Raw genomic sequence first — 25676 nt, forward strand, 5'->3', positions numbered from 1 at the left:
GCCTCAGGCTATGTCAAGGATACATCTAGTCTCATAGTTTCTCATGCCATCTCATGGTGGTCAAGGATAAATCTATGGCTAGGTTCTCATGCTAGCAAGGGTTTCCTTGGGTGTAAGGTAAACAGAAAGGGATACAAACAGACCTTCCAATGGTTATCTCCCCTACATGTACATGCACACAATGTCTGTAGGAGGTACCATGGAACAAACATACACATGGCCTACATCATAAGGTGACCAGAGGTGTTTACAAAACACACAACACACAACACACAATAATTTATTTTCATTCATTTTGGAGGACTATCCAGGCTGAGTACCTTGACATAAAAGAGAGATCTGGAGCATACATAGAGATGATTCAAAATGCATAATCTTCATGGGATGCCTCATCTTGTGGAGGCAAAATATCCATGTCAAGGCAAGGTCTTACCACATGGGCAGTGTCTAGTGTTTTATAAGATGGTACTATGATAGAACAAGTGGATCTGAAAGTCATATCCTTCATGAGAACAATTATCTTGTCATCTCCATAGTTGTGTAGAGAAGCATATCTTAGGTGTCTGTCCTTCATCTTTTTCTTGTACTTGGAGTCAAATAAAAGTGCCATGAGAGTGTAGATCTCTGTATTTGCTTCCTTTTTGGCAACCATTGTTTTGGCAATCTTCAATAAGGAAGTCAGGTTGGCATTTTCATCCTTTGTAGCATAACAAGACATTGCTTTATGTTTTGGCTTTTCACATATTTGGCATAAGCAAGCCATGAGAGGCTCTAACCCAAGTATTGGGTAGTGTCTTCTCTCTTACAAGGCAAAAAGAACTGAAATACTTCCAAAGTATAGGCACTTGATGTAGCAAATAGTAGTGACTAGTTTTCAAACAATGATGCTACTTTTGCATGCTTCATAAGAGTGGATGAAATAAACACTTTCCAATCACAACCAGGTCTAGCAAGTCAAAACAAAACTGAAGCAACACTTATAGTGAAGTTATTGAAAACTTCAATTGACCAGAAATGCTAGAGTAGCATTTTATGTAGCATCATTTTCAAAAGTATGTCAAAACTGTCAAAACTAGAGAGCTGAACTTGGAGGGCTCATATCACACTCTTCAAAGCAAAAGAAAGGGGGCTTTCTGAGGCAAAAGAAAGCTGGTATACCACAGTAGATCCTCTGGGAAGAAGAGGCGAAAATATGCATCAGGTCGCCTTCACCTTCTTGAACAAAGTTGACTGGTTTTTCTCTGTTTTCTCCTTCAATATGCAGCCATTGCTGCTCAGATTTCAGCACAAGGTAGCTCTAGGTATGGAGAAGCTTGCCCTGGAAGGAATTAGGAAAAGACAGAGCAGGCGCAGAGAACTTGCAGGAAGAAGGATCGACAATTTTCGCACAATGGCGACCAGCAGCGCGGGTTATTCTCCAATTGCTTGCAGCCCGAAATTCGCCCTAACAAGAGGGATCTCCAGCAGAAAGGGCGTGGGAAATGGTTGAGGATTGAAGGAGAACAAGCTCAAGCAAATTTTTGGGAGAAGAGGGAGAGATGGTGAAGAAGAAGAAGAAGAAGATGATGATGATGTGGTAGAAATGGGCTCAAGGGGGATCAAATGGCTCTGATACCATGTTGGAACACTGAAAGGAAAGAGTAGAGTTGACACAAAATCAGAATACTTGCTTATAGAATGAAGAAGAAAGAGGTCCTTAAGTAGGCACCTCATACAAGGTCACTGACATCACTAATGACCTCAAAGCTCCACAATCATCTCCTCAATCTGCTCCTAGATTCACTCAATCATCCTATGTGGCTTTTCCACCACCTAACTGTGCTTGTGGGCACCTAACTGGGCCTCTAGCACTCACACATAGAAACATAAGGTGTGCCTGAGGCATACACCTTGAGATATCCCAACAAGCTGAGATAAGACTCAGGAAGAGAATTCAGAGTAGTGGTAATCATCTCTGAATCAGGAATGATCTCATTAATATTCAGCAATTGCTCACGTAAATCCTGTAGCTTTGTGAGGTGCACTGACATGGAGTCACCCTCTTCCATATGTGTATGAGACAATTCTCTTTTCAAAAAAGACACCCTGGCATCATTCCGAGCTGCATACATGCTCTCCAAAATATCCCATGCTGCCTTTGAGGTCTTACACGACCGGATATGCGGAATGATGAATCTTTTCACTGAAAGAGAAATACACGACAAAGCTAAAGCATCATGTGAATCCCATCTCTTTTGCTCTGGAGTGGTAGGTATAGCTGCACCAATAACTTGTCCTACAGCTGTACCCTGTGCACGACCTCTGCCTCCTCTTTGATGGGGAGGGGTATTAGGTGCCACATTTGCTGGCCGGATCTCATCCCCATTTACATAGTCCCACAAATCACGGGAAATCAGAATGTTGCGTACCATAAACCTCCAGAGAGAGGAGTTTGTACCATCGAGCTTATCCTCTTGTGAGAGACCATTGAACTGGAAATCATTCTGATTTTGCTAGGCCATGTCTGAGAAAGAAAATACAGCAAATGCAAATCTGAATTCCCTTGCTGGGAATGGAGTGCACATTTCCCAAAAAAAAAAAACAGTCAAACAATGGCTGAAAATGCAACTCAAATCTCTGTAATGTCTCTGTCAAAAATATGCCAGAGCATCCAATCTCTCCCAAAACCTACCAAAAGTGCTTCAAAACACTTACAGAAAGGCAGTGTGAATTGAAACCTGCAAAATTGCTCTCCCAACACAAAAGCCCCAATTTGTGGCTTGAAATTGCAACCAGAAAGGGGCAAATGGTCTAAAAGCCCCAAATGTTGCACAAATTGCTCTCTGCCTGCAAAATCCCCAAATTTCACTGCAAAATTGCAGTGTAATCGCAAAAGCCCCAATTTTCTGCAAGAAATTAGCCAAACAATGGCTCTCTACGCAAATGCCTATCACGAAACACCTTCCAGAGTCCACCTGCAAAGAAAAAATCTGCAGAAAGTACGGTCTCTTCAGATTGTACGGAACTGACAGTACGGAATCCGTACAATGTACAGGGTGTACGGATGTACGGATCTGTACGGATTTCTGTACTGATGTACGGAGCAGTCGACGCAGATCAGTACGGCGGATGTACGATGAGCTGTACGTCGGATGTACGACAAGCTGTACGGCGGATGTACGACGAGCTGTTAGGTACGGCGGATGTACGAACGGACAGTAGGGCTATGCTTGTACGCACAGATGGGCTACAGGTTGTACGGCGCTGTACGCTTGTACGGACAAAGTATGCGCGTGTGTACGGCACTTGTACGAAACGTGTAACTTGGGCTGCGTGCAAAAACTGAACGCGCAGGTGTACGGAATGTGCTGCCTGTACGGATTGCATGCGTGGGAGCTGTATAGCAAGTCGTCACACTTGCAAGGAAGCTGGTCCAAGGTCTGAAAGCTTGCAGGAGCTGGCTGAGAGCAGGGAGCTGGGAGCAGGTCCGGAAAGAAAGCACCGCTCTGATACCAAATGTGAGTCAGAGAGGGAGAGAGAGCAGAGTGTGAGAGCAAGAGAGCAAGAGAGTAGGAGAGTGAGAGCTGAAAGCAATAGTTGCAATAGAAGAGTGTAGTACAACTGAAGAGTGGGATAGGTTTTGGTCTAAGTGACAAAACCTTATCCTTCACTAACTGTAGTTAGTGAACTAACTGTTGTTAGGGTAATTCTAACACACGTCATGCACAAAACATTATTTTTGTGCCAAGCTATGGAGGAGCCTAGACTCCTTCAAGACCATTGTTAGATTCTAGGTATGAGCTGTATGAATGGTCTATGTCCTATTATTGTTTCAACCTCACCATGGCATTATCAAAACCATGGGCACATGAGACCCCCCCCCCCCCCCTTCTCCTCTTTTCTTCCCCCGTAGCACCCCCTTTTTCCCATTCTAATGCAAAGAAGGTTGGGATTCCTAGAGATTCCATCGTGTATTATCAATCTCCCCTCTGATGAAACATAAATATATTGTATACCAAAGAGATGCCTACATATGAAACTTTTTTCTCTGTAAAGGTTTAGTGAACGTATCTTTTGGATTCTTCTTGGTAGAACAATAGGTCATTTGGACTTGTTGATTTTCCACTTCGTCACGAATGAATTGAATATGCTTAGTCTCATAATGATTCATAGGATTCTTGGCCAAAGCAATGATGGTAGGTTGTCACAATTGGAAGGTGATACATTTTATTCAAGCCTTAGTGGAGGATAGATGCTTAGTGTTTTGCTTCTCGCTAACCCACATGTAGCCTGTAGTCATTGTGTTCAATCTCCACTACTCGTCATTTATTGTCACAAAATTCTTATAGAGTTGTGTTCCTTAAAGAATCCTAAATTGGATTCTATCAAAGGAAGAATTGTTGCTGCATTTCTATGGCAAGCCTTGGGATGTGCTATGTACTGACTGCCACAACTCAATGCAAAGAAAATGTCAAGCCTAGTGGTCATAAGCTAAATCAAACTACGACTATTGCTTGTACAAAGTGACATCCACATCTTGCTGAGCTTTGCAGAAGGCTGATTTCTAGCAAACACTTTATTAGCTTTGAATTAAATAGTCACAAAATGAACCATTATTTAGAACCAAAAAACATCAATCATCACATATGGCATGCAGAGGATAGGGTTTACCTTATTTCTTGCAATTCTTCTTGCCAGTTATAAAAATAGACGCTTTAAATATGCCTTGAACACAAGTTTTGATTATAAAAAGGATTCTTAAAGAGATTATTTTTTACTTGACATGACTTCGATGAGTCGAAAGAATCTGTTAACGACCTTGAAGTGTAAAAACTACTAGATGAAAAGATGAAGGGCATATCTGCTTGTGCCTACAAAATGTTGTGATATGGATACAATGTGTCCTTAGATTTACTAAAGAACACAACATGACATCATTGACAAAGAAGTGCAATTCTAGACCAATTAATGTAATGATATGGCCATATACACAATGCCACAAAGCTGGCAATCGTAATGGAGAAGCTCACCTATCTTTTCAATAAGCAACTATACGACCGCTTGATACGTGAGGTCCTCTTGTTTCGTAGAACCTTCAGACATGCAAAGTTTTGTAAGACCAAAGTCTGTCAATTTGGCAATCAGATAACCTTGCCGACAGGCTCCAGGCGGGACGTCAACCATGTGGTTGAGCAGCACATTTGCCGGTTCTAAATCTCGGTGCATCACATTGTATGCGTGTAGAAATCGTATCCCTCTAGCAATTTGCAAAATTAGATCGATGCAGACTATCATCGGGAACGGGGCCTCCTTGCGGTGCTTCGCAGACTTCTGCTGGATTAGGTCCTGCAAGCTGCATGACATGAGCTCCATCACAAGACCACAGTACTCACAATCATAACCATCACTCGGTTCTTTTGATGCCCACCACAAGGCCGCAGTACTCGCCGCAGTCCTCACCATCGGAACCATCCGAGCCATCAGGACCATCGCTCGGCCTTTAGAGAACATGAGGATAAAAATCCCCTTAGTTCAGCTTTCTCTTGAGCTACCTCATGAGGGAGAGATTGTCTAAAGCTCATTGAGTAGTGGGAGACATGGCCATGGCACTCCTAACTTGCGGACCTTTTGTTACCTTATTTCATTTCCAGGGTTAACACAGTGGCCATCGATGTTAGATTTCAGCTAGACTTATGTGCACATTTTGCAATACATTTGTATTACAAAGGTATGCATATATCATATGGTTTGGACAAGCAGGTTAGGTGGATTACATCCACCTCCAAATCCTATTGGTGTGCATATATCGTATGATTTGGACCATAGGTTACGAGGATTACATCCACCTCCACATCCTATTGGTTGCAATCCCTTAGGTCATTGTATGACACATGGCACAAAGGTTATCCTCTTTGATCTATATATTGAGAGCTAGGTGATGAGAGTACCCATTCTCTCTAGCCTAGTTGGAATCCACTCGTGTCTTGTGTCAACATGAGTGCTTGTCTCCTTCTTAATGTTCTTGTGTGGAAGAGTTGCTGTGAGTATGAAAGTACTTCTACAGTAGACATAGCCAGGGTCCGAGGGAGAAGGTGCCTTCTGCATATGAGAATTTGGGGGTCAATTGCTAGAGACAACGGATGCCCACCAAATGCAGAGGTGACATTGAGGACATGAAATTTGAGCAAATATGGCCCGAATGCATCGGCAAAAGGTGTCAGGTAAATCATTTCCATGGTGTGAATGCAAATCCATGGGCTCATGTGGACCACTAGAGCTTGGTTGAGGCTCCCATGTAGTGTGTGAGGCTTCCTTGGGTGTGGTGAGAGTAGGAGGAATCTTGAATTGCATGGGTGGCATTCCTTTCTTCTTGTTCTTGAAGGTTCTTCATGTGTGGTGAGACACGTGGGTGGCATCCCTCGATTCCCCCTTTTCTAGAGACTTGATCTACCCCATTCCGTACATGCTTGTATGACTAGAGCTTGTGTGGTTAAGATGGGAGCACCACATGATGATGCCCATGCCTTGTGTGTGTGGTTACAGTGGGAGACTATGTGCTAAAAGAAGAGGTGGAGAGGTGAGAGTGAGTTGAAAGAGAGAGAGAGAGAGAGAGAGAGAGATGAGTTTAGTCCTTTTTCTTTAGGTTAGGTTAGCTTTCAGATTGTATTTTCCTTTGTAGGATAAGTTACATTAAACTGTTGTTTTCGTGAGCTTGGGCTTTGGATTTCTTGCCTCCTATGTGGCTTCCAGCGCCAACGTGGATGCCTGTAAGGGTTAACATTTTGGTGCAAGGAGGCTGTGAAGAAGAAAACCAGTTTGCAAGGACTAATTTGAAAGGACATTGCAAGGAGAAAAATCAGTCCTCTATGGTAGGTGTTGGGGTAAAGGCACATTGCCAACCCTTCATTAAAGATAGGACACCTATGACTGTCTTAAGACAGTCATAGGGTAAACCTAATCCTAATAAAACAAATGAGTTTGTGGTGTGGCTCATCACTTCACACCCACACACCTTGAGTCTACTCTCTCTCACTCTCTCCCTCTTGCTCTTCTTCCCCCTTCAGGCCCCCTTCAACTGGTATCAGAGCCTTCTACCCTTGACCAGCCTACCCACCCCCCTCCGTACAACGCAGTAACACAGGGCCGTACGGACGGACATCGCGGGCGCGGGCTGTGTCGTGGGCACGGGAGCAGCGCGGGCGCGGACGCAGGCTGTGGCGTGGGCACGGGAGCAGCTCGGGCGCGGGCACGGGCGGCGGCGCGGGTCGCGGGCTGTACAGCAGCTGTTGACAGCAGCAGGGCGGCGCTGCATCAAGCAGCTGCACAGCAGCTGCTACAGCTACATAGCTGCTAAGCCCTTCGGGCGTCGCGCAGTCCACACAAGGGAGACCGTACGGACTGCCGTACAGCTGTACGGACGACGCCGCCACACCTTTCGACAATTTTCCCTCATCTGGGATTCCGTACAGGAGCCGTACATCTGTACGGATCTCCACAGCGCAGTTCACAAAACTGTGTTATCTTGACAGTACAGCAAGTACTTTCATTCATCTCGTGCTTGAGGTGAAGAGAACCACAGTGTGTGGTTGATTGCACAGCTATTTTGTTCTGGGAAGGTAATGCCTTGATTTTGCAAGAGGACATATGCTTTTACTGGGTTTGAATCTCAGTTTACAGGTGAGCAGATCATAGGGCTTTTGCCCGGAAGGTGATGCATTGTATGCCTTGAGGCAGTGTGGTGCCAGAGAGCACACATTTGTCTTGATTTCCGCAGTGTCGAGGTGACATTTTCTTGCAGGTCACATTTCTTGTGCCACACTCCGAGAACCTCAGTTGAGCCACGCTTGGCCAGGGCGCATCGAGTTTACTCGGTCTCTAACTGTCCATCGTTGACAGTGCTCAAAAGGTTCCTCATTGAGTGTTTGTACGTTGGGATCTGTGTATGTCATTTCTACACAGGGCAGTATATGCATTACACTGGTGGATGATTTTGTCAGAGAGATTTTCATATTGCATGCTACCTCAGTGTTGAGGTGTTCTCCACTTGATTCAGGTGTCAGATCAAGGGGCTTTTGCCCAGACTTTGTTTGATAGCACTTGGGTTACCGACAGAGATCTTCAGATGCATTTTCTCCCCTTGGTATAAGGGTGATTGCTTGGGATTTATCCCATTTTCTGTTGCAGGCTGTGTGACAGGCTGAAGTGTCATTTTTTTTTTGGGTGTTTGCCAAGTGGTTTATGCATATTAACTCAGTGCAATACCTCATCTGAGGTGGGAGAAGTGATCAGTACAGTCAGTTCATCAGGGTTTACAGCAGTGTTTGTGCTTTGTCAGATGATTATGCACTGTTAAGCACTTGTTGAGCAACTGCAGCAGTCTGAAATTACTGTTTTTATGCCTCTTTGAGCAAGGTACAGTGTGTCAGAAGGTACAGTATTTGCAGGGTCATTTACTGTTTTGCTGCAGATTTTCCTAACAGTAAAAAAACAGCACCATTGAGAGTGCTTCTGGCTCTTGAATAGAGCAGGTTTTTTCTGAGAAATCAGAATCTTTATTCAGTCTTTTTTTTACTTCCAGGGAGTCAGGTACTCTCCTTATCTGATATGGCATCAGGGGGAAGTGATTCTTCAATTCTGAACATAAAGAAACTGGAAGGAGCACACAACTATGCATTATGAGTAGAACAGTGCTTGAATGTACTTCTGTTAAAGAAGATTGCTAAGCCCATAAGGGTGAAGGGTGTCAAGCCATCTGACATGGCAGCTGATGACTGGGAAGAGCTTGATTTGTCCGCAAGGGCAGCTATCATGCTCACTATTTCAGACACTCTTGTGTTCAATGTTCAGGCTGAAAAGACCTCTTATGGTCTATGGCAAAGACTAGAAGAATTGTATGCCCAAAAGAGCTCAGCCAGTAAGGTTTATTGGCTGAAGAAGCTGGTTGATCTTCGCATGAAGGAAGGTACAGCTATGACCTCACACTTGAGTGAGTTCAATGCCATCTTTACACAGCTGATTGCACAGGGGTTGAATCTTGATGAGGAGTTCAAGGCTACTTTCTTGTTGTGTACCCTCCCTGAGAGTTGGGACACTTTCAAGACTACCCTGTCTAATTCAAATGTCACTCTTATATATGCTGATGTAGAGAGCTCTCTCCTCATGGAGGAGATGAGCAGGAAGAATAATGCGGGGAGCAAATCTTCAAATGCTTTGCAGGTACAGGATAGAGGCAGAACTCAGCAGAAGGGGAGATCTGCTAGTAAGTCCAAATCCCGGAGTCAGTCCCGTGGTAAAAAGGATATTGAATGCTTTTATTGTGGCAAGAAGGGACATGTGAAGTCTAAGTGCTTCAAGTTCATACGGGATCAGAAAGCCAAGAAGGCTGAAACAAAGGATGCAGGAAATGCAAGCAAAGGCAAAGGCAAGGCCAAGGCAGATGACTTGGATGCAGTGAATGTTGCAGCAGAGGACAGTGACAGTGACATACATGATGTTTTATGCTCTTCTGCTGTAATAGCACATGCCTTGGTTATTGATGATCACGACATGCACACCTGGCTCTTGGATTCAGGTGCCTCTTTTCATGTTACTCCTCATAGGGAGTGGTTTACTTCCTACACAGGTACTCATGGAGTTGTTCACCTTGGGAACAACTATGCATGTCAGATTGCAGGGATTGGCAGTATACAGATAGTATTTCCTGATGGACGCATATTCATGCTTGATGGTGTCCGCCATGTGCCGCAAATCAAGAAAAATCTGATTAGCACTGGCTTATTGGATGACAGTGGTTACCACACCACATTTGGGGATTCCAAATGGGTGATTACTGATGGCCAGACTGTAGTGGCTGAGGGTTTTAAGAGTGATACCTTGTACCCTCTTTATGTTTCCAGTGTGGGTAATCATGTTGTTGCCATAACCGAGCTGCCAAAGGTTTCATTGTGGCATAGCCGGTTGGGACACATGTCTGTTAAAGGAATGCAAGAACTGTCACGTTTGGGTTATCTGCCGCCTCTTTCTTTTTCAGATTTGCCTACTTGTGATCATTGTATATTTGGCAAGCATTCTGTGACTCCTCATAAGAGGAGAACTCCCCAGAATAGAGCACCACTTGATCTAGTGCACACTGATTTGTGTGAGATGCCACAGTTATCACTAGGGGGTGCAAAATATTTTATTACTTTCATTGATGATGCCACACGCAAAGTGTGGGTCTATTTCTTGAGGCATAAGGGAGATGCCTTAGATGCTTTCAAGAAGTTTGTTGCTCAGGTTGAGAATCGGACAGGTCGCAGGCTGAAATGCCTCAGGTCCGATAATGGGGGTGAGTATGTATCACATGCTTTTGTGCAGTTTTGCCAAGCTAAGGGCATCAAACAGGAACTCACAGCTCCTCATAATGCATCTCAAAATGGTGCAAGTGAGCGTATGAATCGAACTATTCAGGAGAAGGTTCGCTGTATGTTGTCTTATGCTGCATTACCCCATGGCTTTTGGGCAGAAGCCATGCAAACAGCAGTTCACATTATTAACAGGTCGCCAAACAAGGCTTTGGAGTTGAAAGTGCCAGAAGAGGTGTGGTCTGGCAAGCCACCTTCATATAAGCACTTACGTGTATTTGGCTGCGAGTGCTTTGCTCATGTACGCAAAGAACTACGCACCAAACTGGATCCAAAGTCTATCAGATGCATCTTTATGGGTTATGGTGACGAAGGTGAAATGGGGTACAGGTTATGGGATCCCGTTAAACGGAAGATTATATGCAGCAATGATGTCATCTTTAAAGAGGATAGTGTACACAAGGAACCCGTGCAACCTGTGGAATACAGGAGGGTTATTTATGATGATGTTGGACAGCAAAGAATGCCCATTTATATGCAGCAGCAGCCTGCTGCAGATAACCCTGTTTAAGAGGGTATACAGGCTGAAAATCTGGAACATTTTGTTAGGAGGAGCACCCGTGCACAACGGCCTCCTGCCAGGTTTGTTCCAGGAGCCAATAATGTGGCTGATTTTATCATGCTGACAGATTGTGGTGAGCCTTCCAGCTTCAAGGAAGCTATGGGAAGAACGGAGAAAAAGAAGTGGGAGAAAGCCATGCAGTCAGAAATGGACTCCCTACTTCAGAATGATACATGGGACTTGGTGCAGTTACCTGCAGGCAGAAAGGTTTTGCCATGCAAGTGGGTTTACAAAGTCAAAGTGGATTCAAATGCTTTACCTAGGTATAAGGCCAGATTGGTTGCCAAGGGATTTAAGCAGGAGAAGGGCATTGACTTTGATGAGATCTTTTCCCCTGTAGTCAAGATGACTACTTTGAGAGCAGTGTTAGCTCTTGTTGCTCATGACGACATGGATTTATTTCAGATGGATGTGAAGACAGGTTTTCTTCACGGAGATCTCCATGATGAGATCTATGTGAGTCAGCCAGAGGGATATGCTGTTAAAGGGAAAGAGCAGCTTGTGTGTAAGCTCAAGAGGAGCTTGTATGGACTCAAGCAGGCGCCAAGAGAATGGTACAAGAAGTTTGATGCCTTCATGCAGTCCCAAGGGTATCATAGGTGTGAGACCTATCATTGCTTGTACACCAAACGGGCAAAGGATGGCAGTTTGATGCTACTCATTCTATATGTGGATGACATGCTTATTGCCAGTAAATCTCAGCAGGAGATTAGTGCTCTGAAGAAACAACTGCATAAGTCTTTTGACATGAAAGACTTGGGTGATGCAAATCATATTCTTGGCATGCGGATTACTCGTGACAGGTCCAAGGGACTTTTGTTTCTGTCACAGAAGGAGTACATTGACAAAGTACTGCAGAGGTTTAAAATGGAGGGGGGGAAGTCTATTAGTACCCCGTTGCCTCCACATTTAAAACTCAGCAGTAAGGACAGCCCCAGATCAGATGATGATAAGGCTGAGATGGCCAAGGTTCCGTATGCATCTGCAGTTGGTTCTCTGATGTATGCCATGGTTGCCACTCGTCCGGATATTGCTTTTGCGGTGGGAGTCATCAGCAGGTATATGGCAAATCCAGGCAAGCGGCACTGGGAAGCAGTGAAAGGTGTCTTGAGGTATCTCAAGGGTACCAAAGACTTGTGCATATGCTATGGTAGGCAGGATGCATTGGTGCATGGTTTTACAGATTCAGACTATGCAGGGAATGCAGATAACCGGAAGTCTACTACCGGTTATATTTTCACATTTGCAGGAGGTGCTATATCATGGGTGTCTCGGTTGCAGAAATGCGTTGCACTGTCAACCACTGAAGCTGAATATGTTGCAGCCACTGAGGCCTGCAAGGAAGCAATATGGCTTACTCGGCTGGTGGGAGATTTGGGCATTACAGGAGATATGCCAGTTTTGCATTGTGATAGTCAGAGTGCTATCATGTTGGCAAAGAATCCGGTCTTTCATCAGAAGACCAAGCACATAGAAGTGAAATATCATTTCATCAGGGAGGTACTGGAAGACAAGCGACTTGAGCTTGTGAAAGTGCATACTGATGATAATCCTGCAGATTTGCTCACTAAGAGCTTGCCTACAGAGCGGTTTGCACATTGCCGCCACATCATGGGATTAGGATGAGACCATTCTTATTTTATGGTCTTGTATACAGTAACTGTATATTGCTGTAATTTTTATTCTTTACTCCCCTTTAGGCACATTGGCCTTTAGGTGGGAGGTTGTTGGGGTAAAGGCACATTGCCAACCCTTCATTAAAGATAGGACACCTATGACTGTCTTAAGACAGTCATAGGGTAAACCTAATCCTAATAAAACACATGAGTTTGTGGTGTGGCTCATCACTTCACACCCACACACCTTGAGTCTACTCTCTCTCACTCTCTCCCTCTTGCTCTTCTTCCCCCTTCAGGCCCCCTTCAGTAGGAAGGCTGCAGGCAGCATGTACAAGCAGGACGTGTTTGAAGGAATGCTGTCAATAACATGAAGTAGAAGAAAAATTTGAAGATTCACAGCTCCAACAGCAAGAACAAAGCCAAGGATGCCACAAAGACAATCATGATGCAGCTGCAGGGAGGTAACAAGAGAAAACTCCTTCAGCTTTGAAGATAACATATTTAGAGCAGTTGTGCGGGTGGTATTCATTTGATGAAAGCATCATAGTTGTAGCCTCTAGCATGACATGGACTTCGTAGTTCGTAGTTTAACTAGCCTTGAGCAACGACGAGGGATTACGGGACAGATAGGTACGAGCTGGGGTGTGCCCTGGCGATGGCTGTTAACCATTGTAACAAGAATGGCAAAGAAGATATCGACAGGAAACAAAGACCGCCCATGATTTTTGTTCAATAGGAAGTAAAAATCCAATTGGACTTGCAGTTGGCAGCCTTTCTGTAGTGGAGCACGTAACTTCTAGCTCAAAATTGAACTTTTGAATCCTACCTTTTATCAAAATTTTAAAAGGGAAAAAAATGAGTAAAAATATGGCGATACATGGTTTGTTAGGACCCGATTCTCCTTGCAAATGTGAGGGGTGGTGATTTATTACTGAATTGGTGATGTCTAAAGATTTGTGCCTTTTGAGAACTGAAGCCCAACAAATACATGAATAAGACGATGCTCACAATATCTTATAATACATCCTTGTTGAAGTCTATATAATATTGTGACATGGACTACAACCATTAAATAAAGGTGTAAGAACATGCATCAAAAGAGAGGAATTTTGTAGGAATTTAGATTGAAAATAAGCAATTTTGAATGAACGAGCAATTTAATATCATAATATGTAATATAATTATATAACCACACAGTGTGGGGGCGGGGAGGCGGCGCGCTTCTTTTCCCAAGGAATAATAATTTGAGGGAACGGGCCCTTCCCTGGGCATAGAGATTGAGAGCATTGAGAATATTAGCACCGAGAATATTAGCATTGAAAGTAAGTCTCGTAAATGGATAAGATATTGACATATTACCTGAATTTCAATAGTCATATTCATATTAAAAGTCGAGAAATCAATATCCAATCATGTAGATCTCTTTGACTTCTGCAAACGTGGAAAAATACATTCAGAACAGAAGGCATATTAAAACATCTTAATCAAACATAAATTAGGACACAAACCAACAATTAAACCTTTCTAAACAAAACTAGCAAGATGCCAAATGCTTATGATCGGAACGGTTCGCCAGAAAAAAACCAGCCTGTTTCCAGAGAATCCAGCTCACTGCCTGTGGAATCTCTGGAATAGGGGCTAACAACCGGGTGGAGGTCTATAAATCCACCGAATACCTCACTGTGTAAAAACATTAAAAACAACTGGATGCCAAGCCTTGCACAAACGCTCCCGCATTTTGAGCTGCCGGGGGCAACTGATGACCCCGCATCACAAAACTGTAGCGGGCAACCTGGATGTTCCATACTCCATACTTTTCTGTGTGCTTTGTTGTTGTTGATTCTATTGCATGCACCCGTCCGGCTCCACACTGCCCTCCAACACACACACAAGGACATGATTTTTAATCTGCATGTGTGTGTGTGTGTGTGTGTGAGAGAGAGAGAGAGAGAGAGAGAGAGAGAGAGAGAGAGTCATAATGTTCTGCTCTAGCAGATCGTGAATTGAAGAGGAGAAAACGGCAAAGAAGGAAACAATTTGAAAACCAAGAGGCTTGCATGTTGCGTGGTGTGTACTTCAAAAATATGAAGTGGCAGGCTGCAATCAAGGTTGAGAAGAAGCAAATACATTTGGGTACAGTCTCTTCAATGGAAGAAGCAGCTCATCTCTACGACAGGTTACTGATCTATTAGTTTCTATTTCCTCATTCAAAAAAAGAGGAGGTGAAACATGTGTGTGTGTCCGCGTAAGTGTGCGCTTGTGTGTGTGTGTGTGTGTGTGTGTGTGTGAGACAAAGCTGGCAGCTGTTTTTGAAGTTATTGTCTGCAGTCTTTTTTAATTGACTTTTCTAGGCCTGGTTGTTTGTGGACAAAGGAGCAGTTGTCGCTTGAGCAGCAAAAATCTGGAAGAAAATTTCAAGCTGTCTTTTTTTAGTTGCTAATACACGTGCATCGTGAAGGGCTGCCTACATGTGTGGAAGAGAACCGAACTTTGAGCTCTCTGAGGAGGAGAAGCAGGAGTTACAGGGAATCCAGTGGGAAGAGTTCCTTGCTTTGACAAGGAAAGCTATTGCAAACAAGAGTAAGAAATTTGCACTCAATTGTTTGAGGAATGTACATGATAGAGGAATTGGAAAAATGATGGAATGCATGTAGGAAAGTATATAAGGCAGTTGACTGAAGCTTTTGCTTTCAATGCTTTTTTGTTTTAGAGACTTAAAAGTAATGGACCTCAATGACTGCAGAAAGACAGAAGAAGATTGATGCTGGTCTACGCAGGAAGCAGGCAACGGGTTTTGGAGGTAGCAGTCCATCCTCTTGATGTCACATATGCGAGCAATTGCATGATTTCTTTGGGATGAATCAGTAGTTGAAGCACAATTCCACAGGAAGTGATGCTTCCTGTTCAAGATTTATGTTGTGGCATCTATGGAGAGGGTATAAATTGCTGTCGAAAAAATTATCAACCATTATTTGGTGAATAGGAGGTGGCTTTGGAACTCTCTGGGCTCTGTACCTGTAAAATCTTGTGAAGTTGATAGATATAGTCTGGAATCTGCACTTTCACATAGTACGGAAATGTTATTCCTATGGCTTTATATGTGCTGATTAATGCCAATAATGTCCTCATTGGTGTGATAAGACAGGAAACTTCATTTTTCCCAGCTTCCTAGCCGTGTGAACCCTGTAAAATAATAGGGTAGGGACTTTAAAGATAGAAGTGTATAATATTATGGCCAGTTTGAAAGACAGATTTAGAGAGGGCTTTACTCTTTACAGAAGATGCTCTGTTATTCAGGTTTGGAATTAATGCAGGTTTGAAATTTGTTGCAATTTGACACTTTTTTTATAAAGATTTAAACAAGTGCTAGACACAAATTTGTGTTCTAGCAATTTCAAGCTTGAAGTGTTAAACTTAGTTGTGCCAAGTAAAATTTTAGTAGTTTTTAATTTTACTTTGTATTTAAGACAGTGTAGAGAGCTTGAGATTAGTTTTGGCATAAGGTAATCTGACCCTAGGAAATTTGTGGGATTGGGGGCGAAAGTAGGAGACTTCAGAAAAATGTATTCATCTGCAACAAATATATAGATAAATGAAAGTTACGCATATGGAAGTGAAAGTGGGAGACAGGGATTGCAAACAGAGATACAGATAAAGGACAGCTATGTGGTGGATTCTCGTCACCCAAAAAAGCGTGGTTTGGGCTCTTACACCCTGCCAGAAAAGTATTGCCCAAGTGCAAGAAATAGTATATATATTTTATTATGTTATCATCTTACTTGAAAAAATGCCTTGAAAATGTCCCAATATTCTAAAGTATTATGGCTGAAAATTTCTTGTGACACTAGGTGCATTGGTCATTGCATTGTCAAATATGAACTTGTTTGCAGAGCTAATTATTGGCTCGTGAGTTTGTAGGATCGATAGGCAAGGAGAGAGTGCAGGTTGCAAAGAGTCGATAGAGTTTGTCACGTCAAATCTAGGATAATGAAAAATAGAAGTACAAGGTACTTGTACCTAGACCTAGGACTAAGTGTCTTAGGTGTCACATAGGACTAAGTGTCCTATGTGGCCTAAAAGGCACTAACACTACAAGTGCCTACATTTATGTCTACAAGGCACATACCATGGCCTATAGGGCATCACTAGAACCGCGAGAAGATGGCCTACAAACCCCCCTCCATGGGATGGGTTGAAGTACTCTGGAAACGTCTCAGAATACTTCGTATTTTTTGGTCATGGTGGCACATGTTCATCCAAAAGGATATAGCCACCTATGAATGTACAAGGGATGTTAGATTATGTAACAAAGGGAACCAAGTGTAAACCCTGTCGAAAGACTTCGAACTTGGGACGAGGAAGTGCCTTTGTAAACATATATGCTATGTTGTCCTCTGTGGGAAGATAGGACAACTCTCTGTCTCCTGCTAACAACCGCTCTCGAACATAATGATAGTAAACTTCAATATGCTTAGTACACGCATGAAACACTGGGTTACGCGCAATGGCCAAAGCACTCTGGTTGTGAGTATAGACAATAGTGGAGGATGTCTGGCGAATGCTGAGATCTGTAAGTAACTGTTGAAGCCAAACACACTCTACTGTAGCGATGAAGGCTGCCCTGTACTCAGCCTAACAGCTAGACGTGGCAACTGTTGGTTGCTTCTTGCTGAGCCAAGAGAGACATGAATTGCCAAGTAAAAAACAATTGCCAGTATGTGACACTGGTGTCGGAACATCCTGCCCAGTCACTATTCGTGTAAGCATGCATGGTAAGTGAACCTTGATCACCATAGAAGAGGGCTAAATCCTGAGTGCCTTTGAGATATCTAAAGACTCTCCACTGCCTGCCAATGCTGTGAATTGGGCATGTGCATGAATTTGCTAAGCTGAGATACTACATATTGCAAATCAGGTCTGGTGTGACATAAATAAGGAAGGCATCCAACAGCCTGCTGATAAAGAGTGATATCACATGGTGGGCTCCCATCATGAGCTGAGAATTTGAAGCCACGGTCCACTGGAGTAGAGATTGGCTTGCAATCCTCAAACTGAAAACGATCAAGGAGCTGCCCAATATACTTGGATTGAGACATCATGATACCCCCCTCAACATGAGCAAATTGAATGCCCAAATAATAATGGAGCCGTCCCATGTCTGACATGTCAAAAATCTGCTGCAAATCAGCCTTGAAAGCTGCAATTTGTTGAGTATCTGGGCCTGTGATGAGCATATCATCCACATATAAAATCAGCACTAAAAAATCAGATCCACTCCCATGGACATAAAGAGTGGGTTTTGTGGGACTATTCTGAAAACCAAGGGATAGTAAGTGTGCATGAATTTTGGCATACCATGCCCTAGGTGCCTACTTCGAACCATAAAGGGCTTTTCTAAGCCGGCATGCCTTATTTTCAGAATTAACAACCTCAAAGCCAGGAGGTTGTGTGACATAGACTTCTTCCTGCAGATCCCCATGAAGAAAAGCAGTCTTGATGTCAAGTTGGTGCACTTGCCAATGATGATGGGTTGCAATGGCAATGATACATCTAATGGTAGTAAACCTGGATGTGGGAGCAAATGTCTCCTCAAAGTCAATGCCTTGTTGTTGGGCATACCCTTTTGCAACAAGACGGGCTTTGTATCGATCTATGCTGCCATCAGATTTCCTTGTTAATTTGTAGACCCACGGCGTTTCAATGGCATGCTTGCCGGGGGGGAGATCTACTAATTCCCATGTGTCATTTTTGGCAGTAGATTGTAACTCAGCTCTCATTGCATTCATCCACTCTTTGCTGTCAAAAGCATCTTTATGGCAGAGAGGCTCTTCATTGCAAGCTGTAGCAAGGAGTGCAAACTCAAGAAAGTGACCATGCTGTCTGTTCCCTGATCTTGTCCGGGCAGCAAAAGGCTGATCTTGTTTGATGTCCCTCAATGTATCAAGAAGCCATCTGAGAGCTTGCCTTTGCTGTCTATTGACAGCTCTGTCTTCAATGACTGCATCATGAGCAGTGGGATCATTTTGTCGGAAGAGAAACCTGCAAATCAGCATGAGGTTGTGGCTGATAATTGCTTAGTGGAGGGCCTGTAGGAGGCTCATGTTGCTGGTCAAAATCCTCTTCTGATGATGGCAGAGGTAACCAAGATTCAAAGGCATCAAACATGTCAACATCTGGCTTTGCTTTGTAGTCCACAAGAGGAGAAGCTGAATGTTCAGCAAAGATTACATCTCTACTGACCATAATCTTCCCAGTGTTTGGTTGATATACCGATACTCTCTGCTCTCCTGGTCGTAACCAATAAATATGCATTTGATTGCCTTGTCATCAAGCTTATGTCTCAGCTGAGATGGTACATGAACATATGCAAGAGACCCAAAAACTCTCATGTGTGAAAGTGAAGGCTTCCTGCCTTTCCATGCTTCATAAGGTGTAATAGTCTTCAATGCCTATGTAGGTGATCTATTCAGCACATAGTTGGCATAGATTACTGCATCAAGCCAAAATTTATTGGGCAAAGACTTGGCCTTAAGTATGCATCTGGCCATCTCCATTGTGGACCTGTTTTTTCTTTTAGAAATAGGATTCTGCTGAGGAGTGTAAGGAGTAGTGCATGAGTGAATAATGCCTCGTGAAGACAGAAATGCATCAAACTCCTTTGACATACACTCTCCCCCCCTATCTGTGTTGAGGGTGACAAGCTTGCATCCTGATTCATTCTCAACTATATTTATCCATCTCTAAAAGCATAAGAAAACTTCAGATTTGGCCTTTAAAGGATATACCGAACAATATCTTGTGAAATCATCAATGAGAGTCATGAAATACTTATACCCCCCAATGGCATTTGTCCTCATTGGGCCACAGACATCACTATGTACTAGCTGCAATTTCCTTTGTGAGAGTTTTGGACAATTGAAAAGGGAATCGATGCATCTTACCCAAAAGACAACCCTCGCACACATGTTTGGAAACTGTGTGAGTTTGAGGTACATCATTTGCCATCTGCTGTGAATGTAGCTTTGCAAGAGCTCTATAATTGAGATGGCCCATTCTCTCATGCCAAAGATGAGTTTTAGCAAGCTGTGAATCTGAAATAGCCAATGCTTCAATAGAAAGTGCAGCTGAATGATGATCAAGGTGATAAAGCCCTTTTTGCAAAGTGCAGTGAGAACTATGGCATTGTCATCACAAAGATCATAAACTAGACATCTGTAGCCATCAAAAATCACTTTGAAACCTGAAGTAGCAATTGCTGAAATTGAAATCAAGTTGACTTCAATGCCAGGCACAAAAAGAACATTTGTCAGAGTGATAGGGCTTGAAATGGATGTGAGCTGCACATCTCCAACTCTTTTTACAGCATATGAAGCATTATTAGCACATGTAATAGTCCCCCCTCAAGGTGCATCAGCTAAAGAATGGAACAAGTGTCTGCAAGATGTGACATGCTTGGAAGCACCACTATCAAAGTACCATGATTGAGAATTATTGGCAGTAAAGAATGCATTAGCTTTGGATGGATCAAATGAGCAATGGATAGCCCATGCCCAATCATCCTGAAGAGCATGTGCATGTGAAGCATCTTCTGGCTCATGGGATTCAATAGCATGAGAGGCATTAACTGTCAATCCTGCTTTCTTTTTCTCTGAAGCAATGCGCAACCTGCATTTTGAAATGTCATGTCCAGGCTTGCGACAATAGTTGCATCTTTTCTTCTTTGCCTTATCTGCTATATTTTTAGATGCGTGGGAGGAATTGCAGCTGCTATGCGCACATTTTGGCTTGCCCATAGGCTTGGAAGCCTTCCCTCTTCCTGTCTGCTATGAAGCAAATGCATGATCAGGAATAACTTTGCTCTTCTTGCAAAAGCAAAGTAACTAGCTATAGTGGTCTGGATTACCGCTGTAGGATCGATAGGCAAGGAGAGAGTGCAGGTTGCAAAGAGTCGATAGAGTCTGTCACGTCAAATCTAGGATAATGAAAAATAGAAGTACAAGGTACTTGTACCTAGACCTAGGACTAAGTGTCCTAGGTGTCACATAGGACTAGGTGTCCTATGTGGCCTAAACAGCACTAACACTACAAGTGCCTACATTTATGCCTACAAGGCACATACCATGGCCTATAGGGCATCACTAGAACCACCAGAAGATGGCCTACAGAGTTGACATAAGCAAAATTGCAGCATCAGAAGAAACCTTGACGTTTTTCTCTCTAAGTCTCTCGTGAAGAAACCCTCTTGGAGGAAGAAATAGTGGCTTCCATTGACCATAAACCAAGGTATGTACTCTTCCTAGTAATTCCCAACAAGTTCTGCAGATAGATTTAGATGAAGTTTTATGGTAATCTATGAAGTTACAGATCATGTCAATTGAAGTTCTCAGGCACTTCCACCTTCTTAAATATTGAATCCAATATATATAGGACAAGGAAGGTTCAAGGACTAGTAATGTGGCAACTCCATGAAGAAATAAGGCATAAGAGCACCAAAAGATGTCTTGGCCTCAGAGTGTGTGAATGCTACATAACTAGGATTAACTGTTACTTTTTATTCCTACTTTCTCTCTTGATTTGTAGCCATAGGGGCTACAAATGGCTATGACACACCGAATGATCTGATGCATGAAGTGGGAGCAAAAACCATCTTGTTGAGCATAGCCTTCTACAACAAGGCAGAATTTGTGGTGGTCTACGTTGCTAGTAGCTTTCTGCTTCAAGTTATAAATCCACATAGTGCCTATGGCACACTTTGCAAGGAGTGAGTCACACAACTCCCATGTGCCATTTTGGTGAATCGAATCAAGTTTAGCTCTCATGGCATCCATCCATTCCCTGCTATCAAATGCATCCTTATGGCATAGAGGCTCTTCATTGCAAGCTATGGCAATCACAGCAACATCAAGCAAATTGCCATGCATCTGTCTCTGACACCCCTAGTGTTAATAGCCAAGGGTTCCCCTGGCTAAGGGTTCAGCTTACTTTGTTGTCTAATGACAACGCCCTCCTCTACAACTACCTATTCTGATCATCAAGTCGTTGCAAATGAGGCTGAATGAGCATCAATCTGAGGAGGCTCAGAACTGCTAGAAGCATTGGGATTTGACCCTACATGTGCTATTCTAAACTTGTATTTGATTGAAAGAGAGGAAGCAACGAATGAGACATCTACAGATGGCTGGCAGTTACTTTTGGAGTTCATCCAAGTTAAAGTTGCATACTCAGCAAAAACCTCATCTCTGTTGTGTTGACAATAACCTTCCCAATGCTAGCTTGATACAACCTATAGCCTTTGCTTTGTGAGCTATAGCCCATGAATATGCATTTGACTACCTTATTTTCCAACTTGTGCGTCAACTAAGAGGGAACATGTGCATATACCAAGCACCCAAAGGCTCGCATGTTCACAAGCTTCTCATCAGTAAGTGCTACATAAGGAGTGATTGTCTTCAATGCTTGTGTGGGTGGTCTATTGAGCACATAGTTGGCACATAGTTGGTGTGCACAATTGCATCCAATCAAAACGTGTTGGGTAAGGAAAAACTTCACCTTAAGCATGCATTGGCCATTTCCATCAATGTTTGATTCTTTCACCATGCAACTTTCTGCTACCAAGTGTGCATTGATGTATAATGCCTTGGGTTGCTAAAAAATAAAAAGATTCACATGACATATACTCACCCCCTTGTTAGTCCAACAAGCAGTCCTAACATGCATTTATGGAAGGTCCACTACCATGTTCTGAGAATGTATTTTCACTAGACTACCATAATTGAAATGTCCCAATCTTGCATGCGATAATGCGTGTCTAAAATTATAGATTCAGCGATTGCATTTGCTTCTATAACATCCCCTTTTTCATAGGCATCAAGGTGAGACAATCCTCTAGAAAGTGTGCTAGTAAGTACTATGTAGGTATCATGCCGACCGCCATACATGGCACAATGATAACCTTTAAGAGAACTGTGACACCATTGATAGAGATGATGGAGATAGGGATCAAGTTGTTTTTAATACTTGGAACTCCCAAAAGAGTCATTGTGTCCCGTGACAATGAAGTGAATTGACCTCTCTCATGGAATAAGATGCATTGTTGGCAACATGTGACAATGCCCCCTTAGCACCACTATCAATGTACCAGGCGAACATAGAATCTAAAACTGACAAGGCTACATCATGCTTTGATGGATTGTAGTGGCAAGTGCCCACCCATCATGTGCTATATTTGTTGCCTCATGGATGTGATCATGGGCATTAGGAGCATTTTTTGTTGCTTCATTTTCTCTAAAGCAATGCATTTCTGATACTTGGAGATGTCATGTCCGAGTTTCCAGCAATAGTTGTAGTGCTTCTCTTCTTCCCATCAATTGAGGTAGAAGAAGATGAGATGGAAAAGAAAGGTTTGGGCTTGCTAAAATTCTTGCCCCCTTTTCCTTTGCCTTTATGATCCATGGCAAAGGCATGATTTGCATTTATGCAAATAGCCTGATTTTGACATCTCTGCTTAACTACAAAAGTAATGAACAAGTTGATTGAATGTGTTGCGGTTGGCGTTATCTATGGGCACTAACCTCAACGTCATAGCAAAGCCTTGATAAGAATCAAGTAGTCCATCCAATGTCATGGAAACCACTTGTGGATTTGGCTCTCATCAAAATTGACGAGTTGCTCTCTAAAGTCCTTGAGCTTTGTGAGATATCCATCAATGCTTGCCTTTCTTCCATCTTGTCTAGCTGCTTGCACAAAAGGCAACACTACCCTCATTCCCAATGTGATACAAATTGGCCAAGTATACCATGCAACCTTGGTGATCCTACAAGATTGAATATTAGATATAATAAACCTCTTGTAAGACAATGCAATCAAGGCATGTGCTTGTGTAGCATCTTGCAAATCTCGTCGGAATCTGATCTAGCATAGGAGGCACTATGGCAAGAGAAGTAATGGATCCAGAATTGACAGTAGTAGAACCACATATAGTGGTCATGGTGGTAGCAAGTGCCGGTGCTTGAGAGATATGTCTAGTCTCTAATCTTGCAACAATACCCCAAAATTTTTTGGCAACCAACAAGTGGTGCACCATGTATCACCACATGGGATAAATGTTGCTATCAAGCTTGTTTGCAACAAAAAGCATTCCAAGAAAATCATCGCTGGGGCCATTGCAAAAATCCCCAAACATGATAAGTGCTATCCAAATGTCAAAGCCGAATGCAAGGCAAGTAAACAAACACTTGCTTGAGATGAGTGGAAAGAGAGAGAGACGTTCCCAAGGCAATGGAATGATTGAAATCTTCATTTGGTTACTTAAAAAATATATGCACCATGTAGGCAGCACATCTAGCTTATTTTTCAAACACAACGTGCCCACTAGTTACAATAGCAATGGGATGACCCTGTCTATCTCTCATCCACTCCCTTATATCAATTCCCCTTTGATAGGCTTGTGGGTACCGCTCACTTGCATTTACATTCAATCACACCTGTCTGTCATTGGGGTAAGCGCCATGAAGGCCATCATCAAAATACTCTCTTACAAGGTGGCTAAACTTGCTTAACTTGATAGATTATAGCAATGGTAATATTTGAGTTGGGTCCGAAGCGAATGGATCTCTCCCTCTTTTTCTTGAGCTCTCACTTGGTTGTGCACTTGTTTGCCGGCACCCTTCATTGTTTGTCTTTGGTTTCATCCCTTTGATTTGTTTCGTCTTCATTTCCTATTGAATTCATTTGTTTAGGGGGCTCAACGTTGCCGCAATGTCATTATATCCATGTCCTCATGGCTTGGATATTGCATTGTTGTCCGATGTGCCTTCTCTTGGTGTTTATTTTCCATCAGGGGATTTGTGGTTCACCACACACAAATTTGGGTATCCTTCACTTTGGAGATGCAATATACTTATATATTCTATCTGCAAGTACAAGAGGATTTTAATTTTGTGTGCTGACTGGGAATCTACTCAATGATGTCTAGCAAAATTGTTGGTCTTATGTAGCAGTTCGTAATTGCGGTGTCTCTTGGATGTTTTTTTGTCCCAAAAAGCTTCGACTACTACATCTGGTTTGACTAACCCCCTATCTTGTTACCGTTCTCTTAAGCATGTGGAGTACCCCCTTCTTTTTTTGTTTTTATCGCTCTCTTAAGGGTGTGGGCTGACCCCCATTTTTTACCATTCTCTTAAGGGTGTGGACTAGAACCCCCACCCCCCCCTTTTTTTGTTACTACTCTCTTAAGGGTTTGAACTAACCCCCTTGGTGTTTGGAGAAATAATCCTAACTTCTCAACTTTAGAAAAAATTAGGGAAGTTTAATCATCGCACTCTTTTAATTGTGAGTTCAATCATTGCACTCTTTTAACTTTGAATTCATGACAAGTTTATACTCTAGAATCTTGAGGGTTGTTCTTGTTCCTAGGTCAAGCAATAACTGAAGGCTAAATGCCTCAAAATACTTTGTGTATGCAAAGATATACCTGTGTAGAGTCAAAATGAAGATAAGAGCATGAAATGAAAGAGAAAAATGACTCAATAACTCTCACAAACAATAACTCAATCTTTAATCATCATCACGAGCTCATCCCTACTGGGCTTTTTGATCAGTACAATCTTAGATGGCCACAAAGGCGCACACACACTAGATGGCCACAAAGGCACTAACACACATCACACATAACTCACACACTAAGCTCACATATATGCTGCTACATCACCGTCAGATCGATCATGGAAAAGAACCGCCTCGCCGAGAGCATCAACTCCTCCAATCAGTAAGCTTCCCCAGCAACTAGTGGAGCCATGGCCAACCATTAGTCACCTCCTGGCTGTAGCTAACAGTCACTAACTCCTGACTCTCATGGAGGCAACTTGTGAGAATAGGAAGGGCAAAAGAGGTCGCTTAGAAAGCTACGCTAAAAGAACTACGTAGAGAACGACATGCAATAGTGCCAAGTGTCCATAATTGCCACCCACTCCAAACCTTAATCGCCCCATACTCTCACAATGAGGATGAATTCCTAACATACCCTCCCTCATCTGAAATGGGAGATCAATCTAAAACAACGAAACTATAACTTCGCTTCGATCTGACACAGCATTCAACACACTGCTCAAAGCA

The 25676-nt window shown here is 42.9% G+C and overlaps 1 protein-coding gene across 1 annotated transcript in view; it reads left to right on the forward strand.

Moving 5' to 3' along the window:
- LOC147900401 (uncharacterized) overlaps nt 1–15813 on the forward strand; it is an 86739-nt gene extending 70926 nt beyond the window's left edge. Inside the window, exons 5-7 of the mRNA XM_087377387.1 lie at nt 14559–14739; nt 15022–15143; nt 15307–15813. Coding sequence (XP_087233513.1) covers nt 14559–14739; nt 15022–15143; nt 15307–15383 — 380 coding nt within the window. The 3' untranslated portion in view covers nt 15384–15813. The remainder of the gene's footprint in view (nt 1–14558; nt 14740–15021; nt 15144–15306) is intronic.
- Nucleotides 15814–25676: the final 9863 nt, after the last annotated feature.

Source organism: Dipteris shenzhenensis, chromosome 7 (genome assembly GCF_047967505.1).
Source record: "Dipteris shenzhenensis isolate YYH24624 ecotype China chromosome 7, Dip_SZ_1.0, whole genome shotgun sequence".
NCBI lineage: Eukaryota > Viridiplantae > Streptophyta > Polypodiopsida > Gleicheniales > Dipteridaceae > Dipteris > Dipteris shenzhenensis.